The 14,251-nt window shown below is 59.3% G+C and overlaps 3 protein-coding genes and 1 pseudogene across 3 annotated transcripts, besides 1 other annotated feature; all 4 read right to left on the reverse strand.

Annotated features, from left to right (window-relative positions):
* Positions 1–348: 348 nt before the first annotated feature.
* LMXM_04_1140 (hypothetical protein) lies at positions 349–1,422 on the reverse strand (the record flags this gene model as incomplete). The annotated part of the gene is made up of 1 exon (XM_003871830.1): positions 349–1,422. The coding sequence occupies one exon, from the start codon at positions 1,420–1,422 to the stop codon at positions 349–351; it is 1,074 nt and encodes a 357-aa protein (XP_003871879.1).
* Positions 1,423–1,901: 479 nt separating this feature from the next.
* Positions 1,902–2,408, reverse strand: LMXM_04_1150 (conserved hypothetical protein; the record flags this gene model as incomplete). Its single annotated transcript, XM_003871831.1, has 1 exon — positions 1,902–2,408. The coding sequence occupies one exon, from the start codon at positions 2,406–2,408 to the stop codon at positions 1,902–1,904; it is 507 nt and encodes a 168-aa protein (XP_003871880.1).
* Positions 2,409–4,675: 2,267 nt separating this feature from the next.
* LMXM_04_1160 (putative fructose-1,6-bisphosphatase, cytosolic) lies at positions 4,676–5,638 on the reverse strand (the record flags this gene model as incomplete). The annotated part of the gene is made up of 1 exon (XM_003871832.1): positions 4,676–5,638. One exon carries the CDS (start codon positions 5,636–5,638, stop codon positions 4,676–4,678), a length of 963 nt encoding a protein of 320 aa, XP_003871881.1.
* Positions 5,639–6,538: 900 nt separating this feature from the next.
* Positions 6,539–7,766, reverse strand: LMXM_04_1165 (annotated as a pseudogene).
* Positions 6,539–7,766: a sequence feature.
* Positions 7,767–14,251: the final 6,485 nt, after the last annotated feature.

The following is a 14,251-nucleotide window of genomic DNA, read 5'->3' on the forward strand; positions in this document are numbered from 1 at the left end:
TGGCCCCGGTCGATGCCGGAAGGAGCGACACAGACCCGCTGGGCTGCTGTTCGCTTGCTCTTGTCGGGGGTTTTGAGGAGGAGTTGACTAGTGGCAGGAAAACTCAGGATGCAGAGCACCGTCGCTCTTCGAGAGCAGCAACAAGAGAGAGAGGAAACAGCGCAACGGTGCGCTTGTGCGCAGCGTCGCGCTCACTCAAGCGGATCGCCCACCCTCTCCGGAAATCGCGTAATGCGAGAGCGGAAGACCGCGTGGCCGTAATAGAAGACAGAGAGAGGGCTGGGGAGGATGGCTTCAAGTGCGGCAGTGGGCGTCGTGCTTCCCACCAGATGCGCACGCAAGAGATACTCAGTCCAGGTCGATCTCCAGCGAACCAGTCGTTGCCTGCATCGTCGTCGAGGGACACGAGTCGACAAGGTCGTCATCGAACTCTCGAGGAGACTCGACCGCACCATCAGAACCGCCTTCACCGCCCTGTGGCACTGACGGCACCGTTCGCGCTTCCGGCGCCTTCGAGTAGCCCACGCGGCTCTTCTCCGGCTGAACGCTTGAGCTGACAGGAGCAGCAGGGATGAACAGCGCGGGCCCGCCCTCTTCTGTTGCCCCGGACGCTGGCTGTGCAGCGATGGCGTTGAGCCTGCCGTGCCGATTGCGCACCAGCGTCGTGGGCCGACGCGCTACCCCTTGCTGCGTGAGTGCCTTTAGCTGCTTCGCTTCCAGAGCGCGTTGCTGCGCCTGGAGCACCTGCTTCGCCCGCTCCGTCGGCGACAGCTTTGGTGGCTCTGATGTGATGGTGTAGTAGTTTTCATCTTCGTCGCTGCTGACGGCTGCACCGCGGTTGACGGCTTTGTCACTGGCTGCAGTGAGGCTGTCGGTGGGTGGGGCTGGCTTCGTTGACACCGGCACTCCACTAATACTGCCCTCCTTGCTGTGCGACGACGTGCGCTCAGTGCTGCGTGACCCGCTGACTCGACCCGAGTATGGGTGGCCGCCGCCTGTGGTAGTGTGCCGGTGCCGTTGTGAGCCAGAGTGACCGGCCGACGAGGGGCGTGGCTCCTCGCTGCTCTCCTCAAAGTCCTCCCATGGGTCTCGCGGCGGCCCACCGGCGAATGTGTCACCCCCTCCCGCGCTCCCAAGCTTTGGAGCCGGCTTACGCGAAGCGACCTTGAGATGCTGACCCGGTGCGAGGAACTGGGGTGCGGGATGCCGTTTCGCAAACACCGGACGCGGCGCGTTGGGTCTCGAGGACATAATGAGCCCGCAGAGTCGTCCTCGCTCGAAAGGGGTGCTTTGATGGTGCGCACACGATAACGGATGTCGATCACGTGTCTGTGCGGCCCGCTTGACCTTTAACAATGTGCGCCGTGTGTGTGTGTGTGTGTGTGTGTGTGTGACTCGAATGGGTGCACTTGGAAAAAGCATACAGGAGGGAGCAGGGGGGGGGGAATAAAGAGTAGGCGTTGGACTGACGACGTGGACAGCCAACGCGCTGCGCTCTTGTTGTTTGGTGGCAGTGTTGAAGTGCGATGTTGCACGAGCGTGTGTCTACAGCGGATGCTGAGAGAGAGAGTCGGAGAAAAAGAAGGTCAGGTCATGAAGCGATTGGCACCACACGAGCACACACCTGTGCGCCCAAAATGTTGCGCATGCCGACGAGAGAGGACACCCCGAAGGCGAGAGAGAGAGAGGGTGGTAGCCAACTACCGTCTGCTAGCTGCAGGCGTAGGCGACTGCACACACGAGGAGGATGGTGCAGCAGCAGAGCGTCGACGTGCGAACAAAATGTGAAGAAGTATAAGGCACCACAGAAGCCTGCGCGTGATATGCACGGTCGCTGTCTGAGTAGCAGTCACCGTCACTACCACCGCTGCCGGTCGACCTTGACACACGTCGTCTCCTACTCATCCCTCTGGCGTACCCTCGTAGCGCCTGCTGTGCAGGAGCTTGCGCGCCTGAGCGACCATTGCTGGTGTCACTTCGGTCTTCGCGAGGCGCTCGCCTCGCGCCGCTCGCGATTCATCGGAGACCAACTTGTTGTCCGCGTTGATCATGAGTCCACTCGGCTCGTCGCGGTAGCTGTATCCCCTCACGCCATCGTACACGGCGCTCGGCGCGCCAGGCACGTACGTCGGCGTGAAGTCCCGTTGGTAGAAGCGCTGGCGGTTCAGCTCGATGTTGTCAAGAATATCATTCGCCTGCTTCGACTGCTGACGGCCAATAAAGAAAACGAAACCGCCGGCGCACATGGCCAGAGTCCCACGCCACTCGATCCACACCGTGCGCGCGACACCCCGTTCGCCGTATCGCGACAGCACTTCAGGGTTCTCGATGCCGAGCCACCACGCCTTTACGCGCGTGAACAGGCTCACGTGGTGCACCAGCCGCGGGTGCGTGAACTTCGGTGGCATCGTCGATCTCTCCCCTCTCTTTCAGGGCTGGCGTGCGTGTAAAAATTTGTAGCGGGCGATCGGTACTGCAGTGTTGCGTAATACGTCGAGTGTGGACAACGAAGACACGGCGACACGGCAATGGGCACACACCATGCACATGACAAGAGAGAAAGGCGTGAGGAGAAGGAAGAAGGTTGCACACACACACGTACACACACACACGGAGGCGAGAGGGGGAGGCGTGCCGATGGGGTCCCTGGACAAGAGACACATGACAGGTGCATAAGCGGGTAGCTGGATATGGATGCGGGACGTCAAGAGGCCCTTGGCAGCGCGCAAGAGCGAGCGAGAGTTCGAAGACTATGCGTTAGCCGCGCTGGATACCTCGGAAGAATTTACCGGCTGCATGTGACTCCCCCATGTCTTCTCGTGTATCTCTCACCACACAGACAAAGACAGACAGACAGACAGAGAGGTCAGGATGCGTGAGCGATGGGGCGCATCCAAAGACGGACAAGACAGCTCTGCTTGCGTACAAGCATGAAAGTATCTCATGCCTTGTCGCGGTTATGGGGCGCGTTGCATGTAGCGAGTCGACTCGATGCACGTGCCCGACGGTGAGGTGAGACTTCGCGTCATAAAAGGCAAGAAAATGTCGGTCAACAGGCGTCTTGAGATAGAAATAAAAAATCAGAGTGCCACCACGAGGAAGAGCACAGCAACAAGGCTGCAAGCACATACGCACGTGTGCGTACGGGATATGCAGGAGAAGAATACGCAAGGGCAGTCCGCCACGTCCGCAGCGGCAACCAATTAAGAAGGGCAAGCGCTTGAGGGTTGCCGCCACGGCGTGCTTTAGCTGCTCCTTGTCTCCGTTTCTCTCTCTTGCCCGGCCGTGTTCTCCTACTCTTTTCATGTCGATGTGTGTGCGTGTGTGCACAGCGCTGCAGAGATGCACGCAGCCGTGCTCGCTCCATGGCCCCCCCCACGCACCCAACGAGAGGCAGGAGGAGGGAGGAGGGAGGGGGGGGGGTCGCACGCAGACCATAAAACGTGAGCGAGACAACAGCAAAAAGCCCCCCCCCCTCCCCCCACACACCCGCCAGCACCCACAGGCGCGCGGTAGTGGTGGAGAGGGGGGGGGGCAGGGAGGATGCAAACGGAAGGACGTGCGCTGCGTGGGCCCGTGGGTTGTATCGTCGAGAAGGCACGAGGGAGCCGATCGAAGATAGGATGACGTAAACTGTTTAACGAGCCCAAATCAAGAAAACACGCTGAATGGAATGGGAGGCACACGCCACATCACCAATCACACGACAGACACGCCGGCGCTTCGATTGGCGAGTCTCGCTGCGTCTTCGGGTGTGTTGGCGTGAGAAACTTCGTGTGCATGAAAGACTGTGCCGCTGAGGGATGGTGACGAGGTGTGGAGCGACGCGCCAGGGACGACGAGCGGGTCGGGCGAGGGAGGTGTGGAGGGGGGAGGGCCAGCAAAGGTGCAACACGGCTCGCCACACTCGCCTCCGCGCATTCTCCGACTTTGCGGCCTACCTCGGCCGTGGTGTTCTCAGAACGGCCACTGCCTGCCAACGTTTCCCCGGTTTTCTTTTCATTGGACTGCTGTCCTGTTTTCTGCCTGTATGGGCGTCGACCAGGTGGATGGGCGGCACGGCGGACGCCGGGGCGGTGGAGGGAGTAGGGACGACGTCGAGGGCAGTGAAACTCCGTTTCGAAATTCGATTCATGAGCCACTCTCGCCCCCCTCAACCCTTCATCCACGACCACCACCGTCATGCTCACTGGTGCGCTACTAACTCCCTCGCTCAGGCCACACCATCTCTTCCCTGTCATAATCCTTCTCTATGTACAACTTCCCGGCTCTCTCGCTTTCCCTCTCCGCCACCTCTCTGTCTTCTGCCGTCCTCATGCGTGATGGTGCACCTCCACCGGCACACATGAGTAACGTCTGACGCACGCCGGGAGGGAGACGGAGCGGGACAAGCGCGCTCTGGTGAGTGGAGCGGCACCCAAGCTCCGGCTGAAACGGAGGGTGCAATGATTTTGATATCCGGGCCTTCTCCCCCTACCCTCTTTCAGGGGAGGCGTGTTAGTGCTGGCGGATGCTTAGCGTTGGCGCTAACCACGATGCGTCGCAGCGCGTGCGTCCAGGTGTGTGCTTGCGGCTGCTTTCCGCGAAGCGTCCGCGGGGGGCGCCGATGCGCTTGCACACAGGCACGCACTTTGGCTGCCGGTATTACTCACGGAAACGCTATTGCCTTTTTTCTTTAGAGCTTGCTGGCAATCGGCGCTACAGTCTCCGCCTTCCCGTTGCGGTCGCGGAAGGCCATGCACAGGTCCACCTCCTGGCGGCTGCCGAGGTAGACCGGCGTGCGCTGATGGAGGCGAGTGATGGACTGCTCAAGGATACGGCCATTGCTGCCCATCGCCTTACCGCCTGCCTGCTCCACGATCATCGCCATCGGTGCAGCCTCGTACAGAAAGCGCAGCTTCCCCTCCACCTGGTTTGCGTCCTTGGGGTAGCAGAATATACCGCCGTAGAGGAGCGTGCGGTGGATGTCGCCGACCATGGAGCCGATGTAGCGCGCGGTGTACTGGGTTGTCTTGTTCATCTTGAGGTAGTTGATGTACTCCTTGAACCACGGCTCCCACTTGCCGTAATTGCCTTCGTTGACACTGTAGATGCCGCGCTTTTTCGGGATGCTGATGTGCGGGTGCGTCAGGATGAACTCGCCGATGTTGGGATCCAGGGTAAAGCCGTGAACGCCGTGTCCGCTCGTCAGCACGAGGTTCGTGGCACTGCCGTACACGGCGTACCCGGCAGAAACCATGTCCGTTCCCTTAAGCTTGCGGATCACGGCGTTGGCGTCCTCGACGCTGCTTATGGTGGTGTTCTTGGGCAGCCGCCACACACCCCAGATAGAGCCTACGGAGACGTTGGCATCAATGTTGCTGCTACCGTCAAGAGGGTCGAAGAAGATGAGGTAGTCGCCACGGCGGTCGCTCTCGGCGACGATCATCTGCTCCTCCTCCTCGCTGCCGAGCACGCACACGCTGGTGGAGCTCAGCAGGTACGCCTTGAACGCCATGTTCGAGATCACATCCAGCTTCGCTTGCTGGTCACCCGTCGCGTTCGCCGACTGCCCCGCAATGTAGCCCAGCATGCCCTTCATGCCGGCACGTCGGATGTTCTTCTCGATCACCTTCACGGAGGTTTGAATCGCCATCATCAAGAGCGTAAACTCGCCGCGACTGTGCGGTGGTTGGCTCTTGATGATGTACTGGGTGAGCGTAGTGGGAGTGGGGGTGCGCCTGATGTCCATTCTGAGCAAGAGGGCCGCGGCTGCGGTAGGAGACCTGAGGGTTGAACGTGGAAAGGGGGGGGGGGTTGGCGGAGGCTGGAGTGGGGTGGGTGGGGGTTCAACACCAACCAAGTGACCGAGTCCGAGACTGGTGTGGCGATAGGCGTGCGGACCAGAGCGTGAGAGGAGAAGGGGGACGGTGGCCACGATGGGAGGAAGACAGAAGAAATCGGTGAAGAAAAGCACAGGGATGGTGGTGGTGGTGGTGGATGCGTAACCACGAACAGGAGGCAACTACCAAGGGACAGGGGCGCACCCGCACACACGTATATACGGTGCGTGGGGTAGAGAGAGATGGAGAGAGAACAAGAGTGCGCGTGTGCGTCTGGGTGCAGAGAAGCGGTGAAGGTAGAGTGAGGGTGGGGGGAAGAGGGTGGGGTAGTTTGACGAGCGAAGCAGGTACCTCTTCCACAGCGCAGATGGTGTGTGCGAGCGTGCAAGCGCCATGGAGGAGGCAGAGGCAGGAACAGTGACGGTGAGGGAGAAAGTGACACAAGAGGATGTCTAGGAAGCGCTGAGGAGCGAGAAGCCCACCAGATCAGCAGACACTGACAGGCATGAGTGCCTCCGCAGCACAGGACGGCGATGCCGTACAACAACAGCAGCAGCAGAAGAGGGCGGAACGTGTGCCCCCCCCCGCACTTTCGTGGTGATTGTCTGCACTTCTTCGACTCACACACGTCGGCCCTCTTTGGAGTCATCAGGGATGGACTGCGCTAGCAAAGGCGTGAGCGAGAGTGGGGGCAGCGGAGGCGCTGCTGTAAACGGTCAGAGGCACAGACGGGCACGAGCCCACTCACGATGAGAAGCCGCCCGAGCAGTGATGTGAGCAAGTGCTATGCTCGTCGAAACAAGTCTCGGAGCATTCAAAGCGCTGGAACTGGAATCTGGCGTCGTTCCTCCACACCTTGCCTCTCTCCGCCTCTTCCACCTGGGATGCCCACAGAGGGAAGACAGCGAGAGGGCTTCATCACTCGGCGGCCTCGGTGCGGCGGGCGAAGACAGAGTGGCTGCGCAGCACCTTATGCGATACCCACTCCCCCCCTGTGCGATGTGAACCTCTTGAAAGCTCTTCGCCTTCAACAGCTGCTCGACACGGAGAACCGTGTCTTCAATATCGTGCACTTCGGCAACCAGCTGCTCGATACGCCCCCACTCCGAATCCGCAATGCCCTGGAGAACGTCCCACTCGGACCCTGTGACGTCCACCTTCACCAGAGCGATTGGCCCACCTGCATTGCGGCGACGCATCGCAACGTCTGTCTTGCGGGACGTTGATCGCTCGAGGAGCTCGGCGAAAGACACGCAGTCGCACTGCACGCGCCTCATCTGCGACGGAGACGCGAGTAAGATGATGATGAGCAGTACCAGCGGCGGCATGAGCCGGAGTGTAACAATCCACTGCAGAACAGGTGTCTCGAGCAGCGAGCACAGAATCAGGGTCGGTTGCGCAGGCAAGTTGCCCGAGGTGACGTTGTCGCGGGCCATCACCGACAGCTGCGTGAAGCGAGGGGCGGCCTTCCACGCGCGGGTCGACAAGGAGCTCGGCGCCGGTCACGGATGCGGCCGACACGCCGACCTGCTCCACCCACACGAGCTGTCTGTAGCGTGCCGTGCTCTCCTTCACCAGCGCACCCAGGCGAAGAATCGGCTCGGCTGCCACGACAACGGCCTGCGGATTCCCTTCTAACACAAACATGCTACAGAGACCAACGCTACCGTCCATATTCGATCACCAACCGGCTGCCAGTTGCAGGAACGTTGACGCCGTGGCGGCGCGTGTAGAACGTGTCCTTAAAGATCTCCCGTGTCACCGTCGCCTGTTCCCCAGTCTCCGCAGACAGCCTTCTACTCCACCGGCCTCGCGCAGCTGGGGGCAGTGGTGAACTCGCTGGGTGCATTTTGAGAGTTGATGCGTGTGCAAGACCCACCAGGGAACCTACACGGAGAGAGCGACGGACGCCCGCAAGCAGCCAGCTGGGAGCGTGAGCACCATAGCGCTGTCCCAGTGCCGCGTGCACAGCTGTGTGTGGTGGTGCTCGGACGTGCGTGAGCGTGGTGCTGTCGTTCTGCGGTGTTGACAGCTGCAGGCGTTGAGCGCAGACGTGCGTGTGTGTTTACCTCCGCGCTTGTCTGCGCCACGCACCACGCAACGAGCAGAGAGATGGACAGAGCAGCATAAAAAGGTGCAGGGGCCCCGTGGCAGCGGCGCCGATGTGCCCGACAGCGGCAAACACGGAAAAGAGAAGGTGGGCGGGAAGAGGCCGTGTGAGGTACTTGGCGAGGCAACACTCCAAGTGTAGTAAACGCGGGCGGTCTATTGTGCGCGCTTCTGCCTGTGTGTGTGTGCCCCCAGGAGGGGGCCGAGAGAACAGAGAACCGCAAAGGTGTTGTATCTCGCGCGACAGGGCTGAAAGCAGGGGTTCTCTCAGTGGGATCAGCACCGCCCTTGGAGACTGCCGTGGTCCGCTGTAGCATAAGCTTCCCTCCACGCCACATCCCCCTCCTCTTCACTCTGCGCACACCTGAGGGGGAAGGGGGGAAGGGGAGGCGTACACCGCTGCACACATCTTCACGCGTAAGGGAGCCTGTGGAATACATATATATGTATGGGCAGCGGTGCAAGAGTGCGCGCCTGAGCGATGACAGCAGCGGGAAGGTCGAGGCATCTCTCGCACGCTCTCTCGGCGAGAGTCTGACCGCATCTCCTCCTCGACCTCCTCCCAGTTACAAGGCCACACCCTCCGCCTCCTCCTCGCACATGTGCCTTCGCTCATGCGTGCCCCTGCCGGGATAACGGACACAGCACCGCGTCGACGCCGCTGCGACTGAACACGAGCCGTAGGCTGAATACAGTACCGCCTGTCATTCGGTTCGTGGCGTTCTACATTAGAGAAGGTGACCCTACACACACGCACGCGTACACAAAGCGGTGGCGGCGGTGGTGTGGGTGTGGACAAGGCGGCGCCGAAAGAAAGGACAGGAAGAGAAGGGAGAGAGGTGATCCGACAAGCACACACGCACATCACAAGGAGGAGGGCGAGAGAGGGGCACCGTGGTTTTCGGTGTCTGTATGTGCCTCAGTGGGCCTGGCGTCGCTTTGCTGAGTTGCCCGCTGTTCGTTCGTTTTCTTTCCTGTTCAATACGCCCCTGTCGTCGAGGAGGCAGCCTCAGGCGAAATAGCACGCATTACGTGCCACCACTGGCGCGTGATGCCGTAACGGAGAGGGGGCCCGTGCCCGTGCGCATGCCGAAATTTGTCTGTCTGTGTACGTGTGTGCACGCTGTGGCAAAAACAAACAACAAAATGTAAACAGAAGAAACAGAGGTGCGCTTGTCGCCGTCATTCGCGCCGTCTCTGCTTTTCAACGCGTCTGCTCTCGCTCCCGCACACGCTCACCTGCTCGCTCGCTCAGGGGCCGCCACCCTCCGTGTCTATCCTTCACATGCAAAGTCCAGGGGCACCCACCCACCCATCGCGTGGTGCCGAGCAGCTTTGCACAGGTGGCACAGCAATGCGCCGACTCCACCATGGGAGCACGGCCTCTGCCTCAAACTCCAGCTCTCCCTCCGGCCCTCCCCCACACATAAAAACGAAGAAGAGACCGCAGGGCGAGAGGCTGGTCGTCAGTGACACCGTCGTGCTGTGGTGAACGGCGTAGAGGAAGCACGGTAGCCGTTCAAAGCGAAGGTATGGGGGACAGGTAGAGCAGAGCGCGAGAGAGGCGGCCGGAGAACATGACACGCAGACACAGTGCGCTCGGCAACAGGGACTGCTTGGGGAATCTCTCTCTCCTTGCTGCATGCGCACCCGCACATGGCACGCGACGCCGTATACGGCGTGGGCGTCACATCGTTGTCGATGTCACACATGAAGGTGGGCGAGGGGAGCGGAGGGGCGCGCGACGGTACAAACGACAAGATGGGAGAGACATGAATAACGAGTACAGACGCCGCAATCAAACAACGGAGGTCGCACGACCAACGGATACCCGAAAGCCGAACGGGCCAAAACGCACGAAGCGACGCGAGAGGGAGAGGAGGAAGCGAAGGTGCGAATCACCCAAAGCCGAAGCGACACCATCGAAGCACGGAAGCGCACGCACAGACACACATGCGTCGCAAAGAGAAAGAAGAAAGCTCGAGACAGACGGCACAGAACGACACAAAACAAACAGCGTCGAATTCGGCATAATACAACGTGAGGCGAGACAACGTTAGAGGGAACCAGGGATACAAGGAATGATGCCCACCATCGCACAGCACACTCGCAGGCAACCGTTACGGCCACGAGCAGCTCGTCAGGCAGCGACAGAGACACACATGTATATGCGACAACAACCCCCCTTCCCTCCTGCTCCACTATACTAAGGAGACAACAACAGTGGAAAGCGTGCGTGTGTGTGTGTGTGTGTGTGTGTGAGCGACGGCGGCATACGCCTACAAGCACATACGGCGTACGCACAGTAACAAGGGTTGCGAAAACCAACCAACACAGCGCTGGCGACGAGGGGAGAGAGGGGGATGTGCACGGGCAGACACAGACCCATGCAAGCCAAGACAAACCGTCGGGGGGGGGGGAGGGATTACACGCACGCACACACGCAAGAGAGTCATACACATATACATAGAGAGAGAGGGGGGAGGAAAGAGCGACAAGGCAGAGGCTGTGAAGTGCCATCCTCGTCATGACCGTTGCGGTCCGCACACAGCGCCCCTACAACACTCTCGCTCCTTTACTCTCTTACCCTCTCAAGCTGTGGATAGTGGCCACCAGACGGCGAAACAGACAACGTACAACAGGAAAGTAAAACAACGGAACACCGACAACCAACGGAAACAGAGGCGCGCAGAAACAGTCCTTTGACATGCACCCACACACCCACACACCCGCGCACCCACATAAATAAATAAGGAAGCCCAAGCACGCACGCACGAAGCATAGGAAGGTGGGAAAAGGGGGAGGGGGAGGGGGAGCGGCGGAGATGATGACGGAGGGGATAACGTGGGTGGCGGGAGGGGAGAGGGGGCAGACAGACACACGCACAACTAGGAACACCCATACATACGCATTCGGCGAGGGGCTCGCTTCGTTGCATGTGCGCTATCGGGTGACGTCTCCCGAGCAAGAATCGCTAGGGGAAGAGAAGCGACAGGGGGTGGGGGCGGGGGAGTGACCAGGGAGCGGATGGGCGGTGAGGCGCTGGCGTTTACGAGCGCACCAGAGACGACAGGCAGAGATCATCACGACAAGGAGAAAAGCAAACAACGTAAAATGAGTCTACTCAGAAGCGCGCATAGGTTCGTCTTACTTGCAACAGAGGAAGATGTAGAAGGCACATCCACAAGCACGGCTGCTGCATGCGCGTGCGAGTGTGCGTGCGCGGGTGTCTGTGCCAGCCTCTCTCACCCGCACCCGTCCTTGGCGAGGGAACGCAGGCGTGTGCGGAGGAGGAGGAGGAAGGGGGAGGGGTTATGCGTCCCCGTTGGGCCACGTGTGTTCCACCGAGACGTGAACACGCCGACGAAAACAAAACAAACAGACGCACCGCCGAGGAAGAGAGAAGCCGACGCGCACGCAACGGGGACGCAGTCGCCGGCACAGCCAACGAAGAGGCGACAATGCGAGCACGCGCATGCAGCTCAGAGCTGCAGCCGTAGGGGACAAGCCGTCATCATGGGGCAATCGTCGCGGTGGTGGGAAGAGCACAAGATGAGGGAGCGAAGACGCGAGCAACCGAGAACGAGAGAAGGGAGAGGGAATTTGATGGGGGAGGGGGGAGGAAGGTGGGCAGACAGCAAGTAAGGAGAGAGTCGTGGAGCAAGAGACCCAGCAAACCGAAAGAAAACAAAGATGGTTGCGCATTTTGCGTGGGTGCGGGTGGTGCAAGGGGAGAAGGGGATGCCAAATATCATCTTTTGCGGGGCGTTCGAGAGTGCTTCAGTGAAAGAACAAAGGAGGGAAGAAGGGAGGGAGGCGAGAGACGCCGGCACGACCGCGCGAGGAGTGGAGGTAAGAGAGAAGACGGCGATGGATGCATTGAGATGCCCCTTATCCTTCTTTTTCTTTTGCTTGCCTCCTCGCAGCAGCAGCAACAGCAGCAACACCGTTTGTTTCTCTCTTCTTCCTTGTCTGCTGTCTACATCATGCCATGCCTTCTGCGTTGCTTTCTCTCCCTCTCTCCACAGATGACAATATATACTTCGTGTGTCCCTGCGTGTCGCTTCGTCGCCAGGGTTAGCGATGCCCATTCGCGAGGGTGGACTCACTAAAAGAGGCAAAACCAGAAAAAACAGAGGCGGAGTGGGGGTGGGGGTTTACAGGAAAAGGGAAGAGCACGTTCTCTGCACCCTGTGTGGTTATCTCTCTCACTCTGTGCGCGTGTGTGTGTCTGTACGCAGCGTATATGTGCGAAGTGCTTTGGGGGAAGAGGAGGGGGAGGGGAGGGCGGCTGAGGAGACCCACACAGGGATATAGAGAGAGAGGGAGGGACAGTTAATAGGAGAAAAGGGAACACCACACACGACACACGACACAACAGAGCAATGGAGCACAAGGAAAAGGGACGGAGAAATAGAGAGCGCAACACACACACACACACACACAATAAAGAAGAGGGTACCTAAACACAGTGAGGGGACGAAAGGGGAGCAAGGGATACCAGGCAAGGACACCACGCCAACGACGACACGTGCGCACGCAAACACACGCGGGAAGAGGGATTCTATAGAGAGGCAGAACATGCGCTGCGTTGTGCTTTGGTTGTTGCTGACGTCGATCATGTTTCTTCTGTCCCTCTCCCTCTCTCCCTCTTCCTCTGCATGCGTGCGTGCGTGTGGACTCTCCTACTTTCTGCTGTGTGTGTGTGTGCGTGTGGAGGGGGAGGGGCGACGCTTCGTGGCAGTTAAACTGACGAGTGCATAACAACGAAAGCAGGGGGACCGCTCCAGGAAGGAGGGCGGGAGGGGGGGGGGTGCTGACGTGATGGAGGCGTGGGGGAGGAGAGAAGAGAGAGGAGAGGGAGAGGTCACCCACACCTTCTCAACGGGAGATGCGATGGGAGGAGCGCGCCAAGGAGAACGGTGCGTGTACAACGGCGGAGGAAAGGACAAGAGAAGCAGGCCCGGGCTGCACACTTACCAACCATAAACATCACAGGGCACGGTAATGGAGCCATACGTGACAGGACCCTTCATCCTCCCTCATACATGAGCTTCCTCCCTCGTGATGTGAACGCGTCTACATCCCTGCTGCATCTCTTGAAGGTCCCTTCAGTCACACGTATGTGCGCTTGCACATGCGTCTGCTACCTCTGATATTGTTGATATCCTCTTCGCACCTCCCGTGATTCCGGCCACCACCACAGCTAAAACTACCTACATGACCTCCCTTTTCTTGTCAGCATGACCGTGCGCTCCAGTTGACCCTTTCTTCTATCACGCTTGCGCGTGTGACCGGGGGAGAGGAAAACGGTCACGGCAACACGGAAGAACGAAAAATAATAACCCCCGCGCACCGAGTCAGGGGCAGAGAGGCGGGAGGAGGACTTTTGGAGGGAGGGAGGCTGAGAGAGGGTCGAGGACAGAGGGAGGAGGGAGGGGGTGTACCGGGAGAGACCCAACCTTATCAAGGAAACAAACAAAACATAGTGACGAAGAAGGGGGAAAAAGGGTTGTGGGTGTAACAATATAGGCCAGCAGGGAGGCAGGGAACCACCGAGAGCGCCACCGAACACGCACACACGCACAAGCACACGTAGAGGGGGTGGGTGGGTGGATGGGGGCAGAAGAGGGAACCAGCGGAGGAGGTGCGGTGCTGGGGCAAAGCAAGACAATCACCAAGAGGTACACCAAAAGACAAAGAGAGGAGAACAAATGAAGCATCGTCAGCCGCTGTGTATACACGCACGCACGCACACAAAGTGAGGGGACGCAAGTGAGAAGGGGCGGGGTCCGTGTACGGAACAGAGGGGAGGAAGTTGGGAGAGGGGAGGGAGAGAGAAATCGACAGCCGCGAGCACATACATCCTTTTCCTTTTCTTGTATTTTACCAAAGACGGAGAGACGACAACACCACCAACAACACACGTGCTGATCGGCGTGCACAGACGAAAACGAAAAGAAAGAGAGACGTCCTTCCCGCCGCAATCATCCTCCCCATCCACTTGCTGTTTACGTGACCGCGTAGGCACACATGGTTGTAGACTCCGATCTGAGTGTAGATCTCTGTATGTGTATATATATATATATATATGTATAGATGTGTATGTGTGTGTGTGTGCGTGATTTCACCTGTGTTGAGCGGGGATGAGGGGGAGGAGAGAGAGAGAACAACACGTTCGACCATACACGTCTGCCACGACAAGCAAAAAACGAGGCAGGGAAAGGGGCAGAGGAAAATCGGTACAGAGCTGCAGAGGGAGGGGGAAAGAGATGGAGGTAGCTGTATATGTGCGTGGATGTGTGCGCGTCGAGCATTAT

Source organism: Leishmania mexicana, chromosome 4 (genome assembly GCF_000234665.1).
Source record: "Leishmania mexicana MHOM/GT/2001/U1103 complete genome, chromosome 4".
NCBI classification, from domain to species: domain Eukaryota; phylum Euglenozoa; class Kinetoplastea; order Trypanosomatida; family Trypanosomatidae; genus Leishmania; species Leishmania mexicana.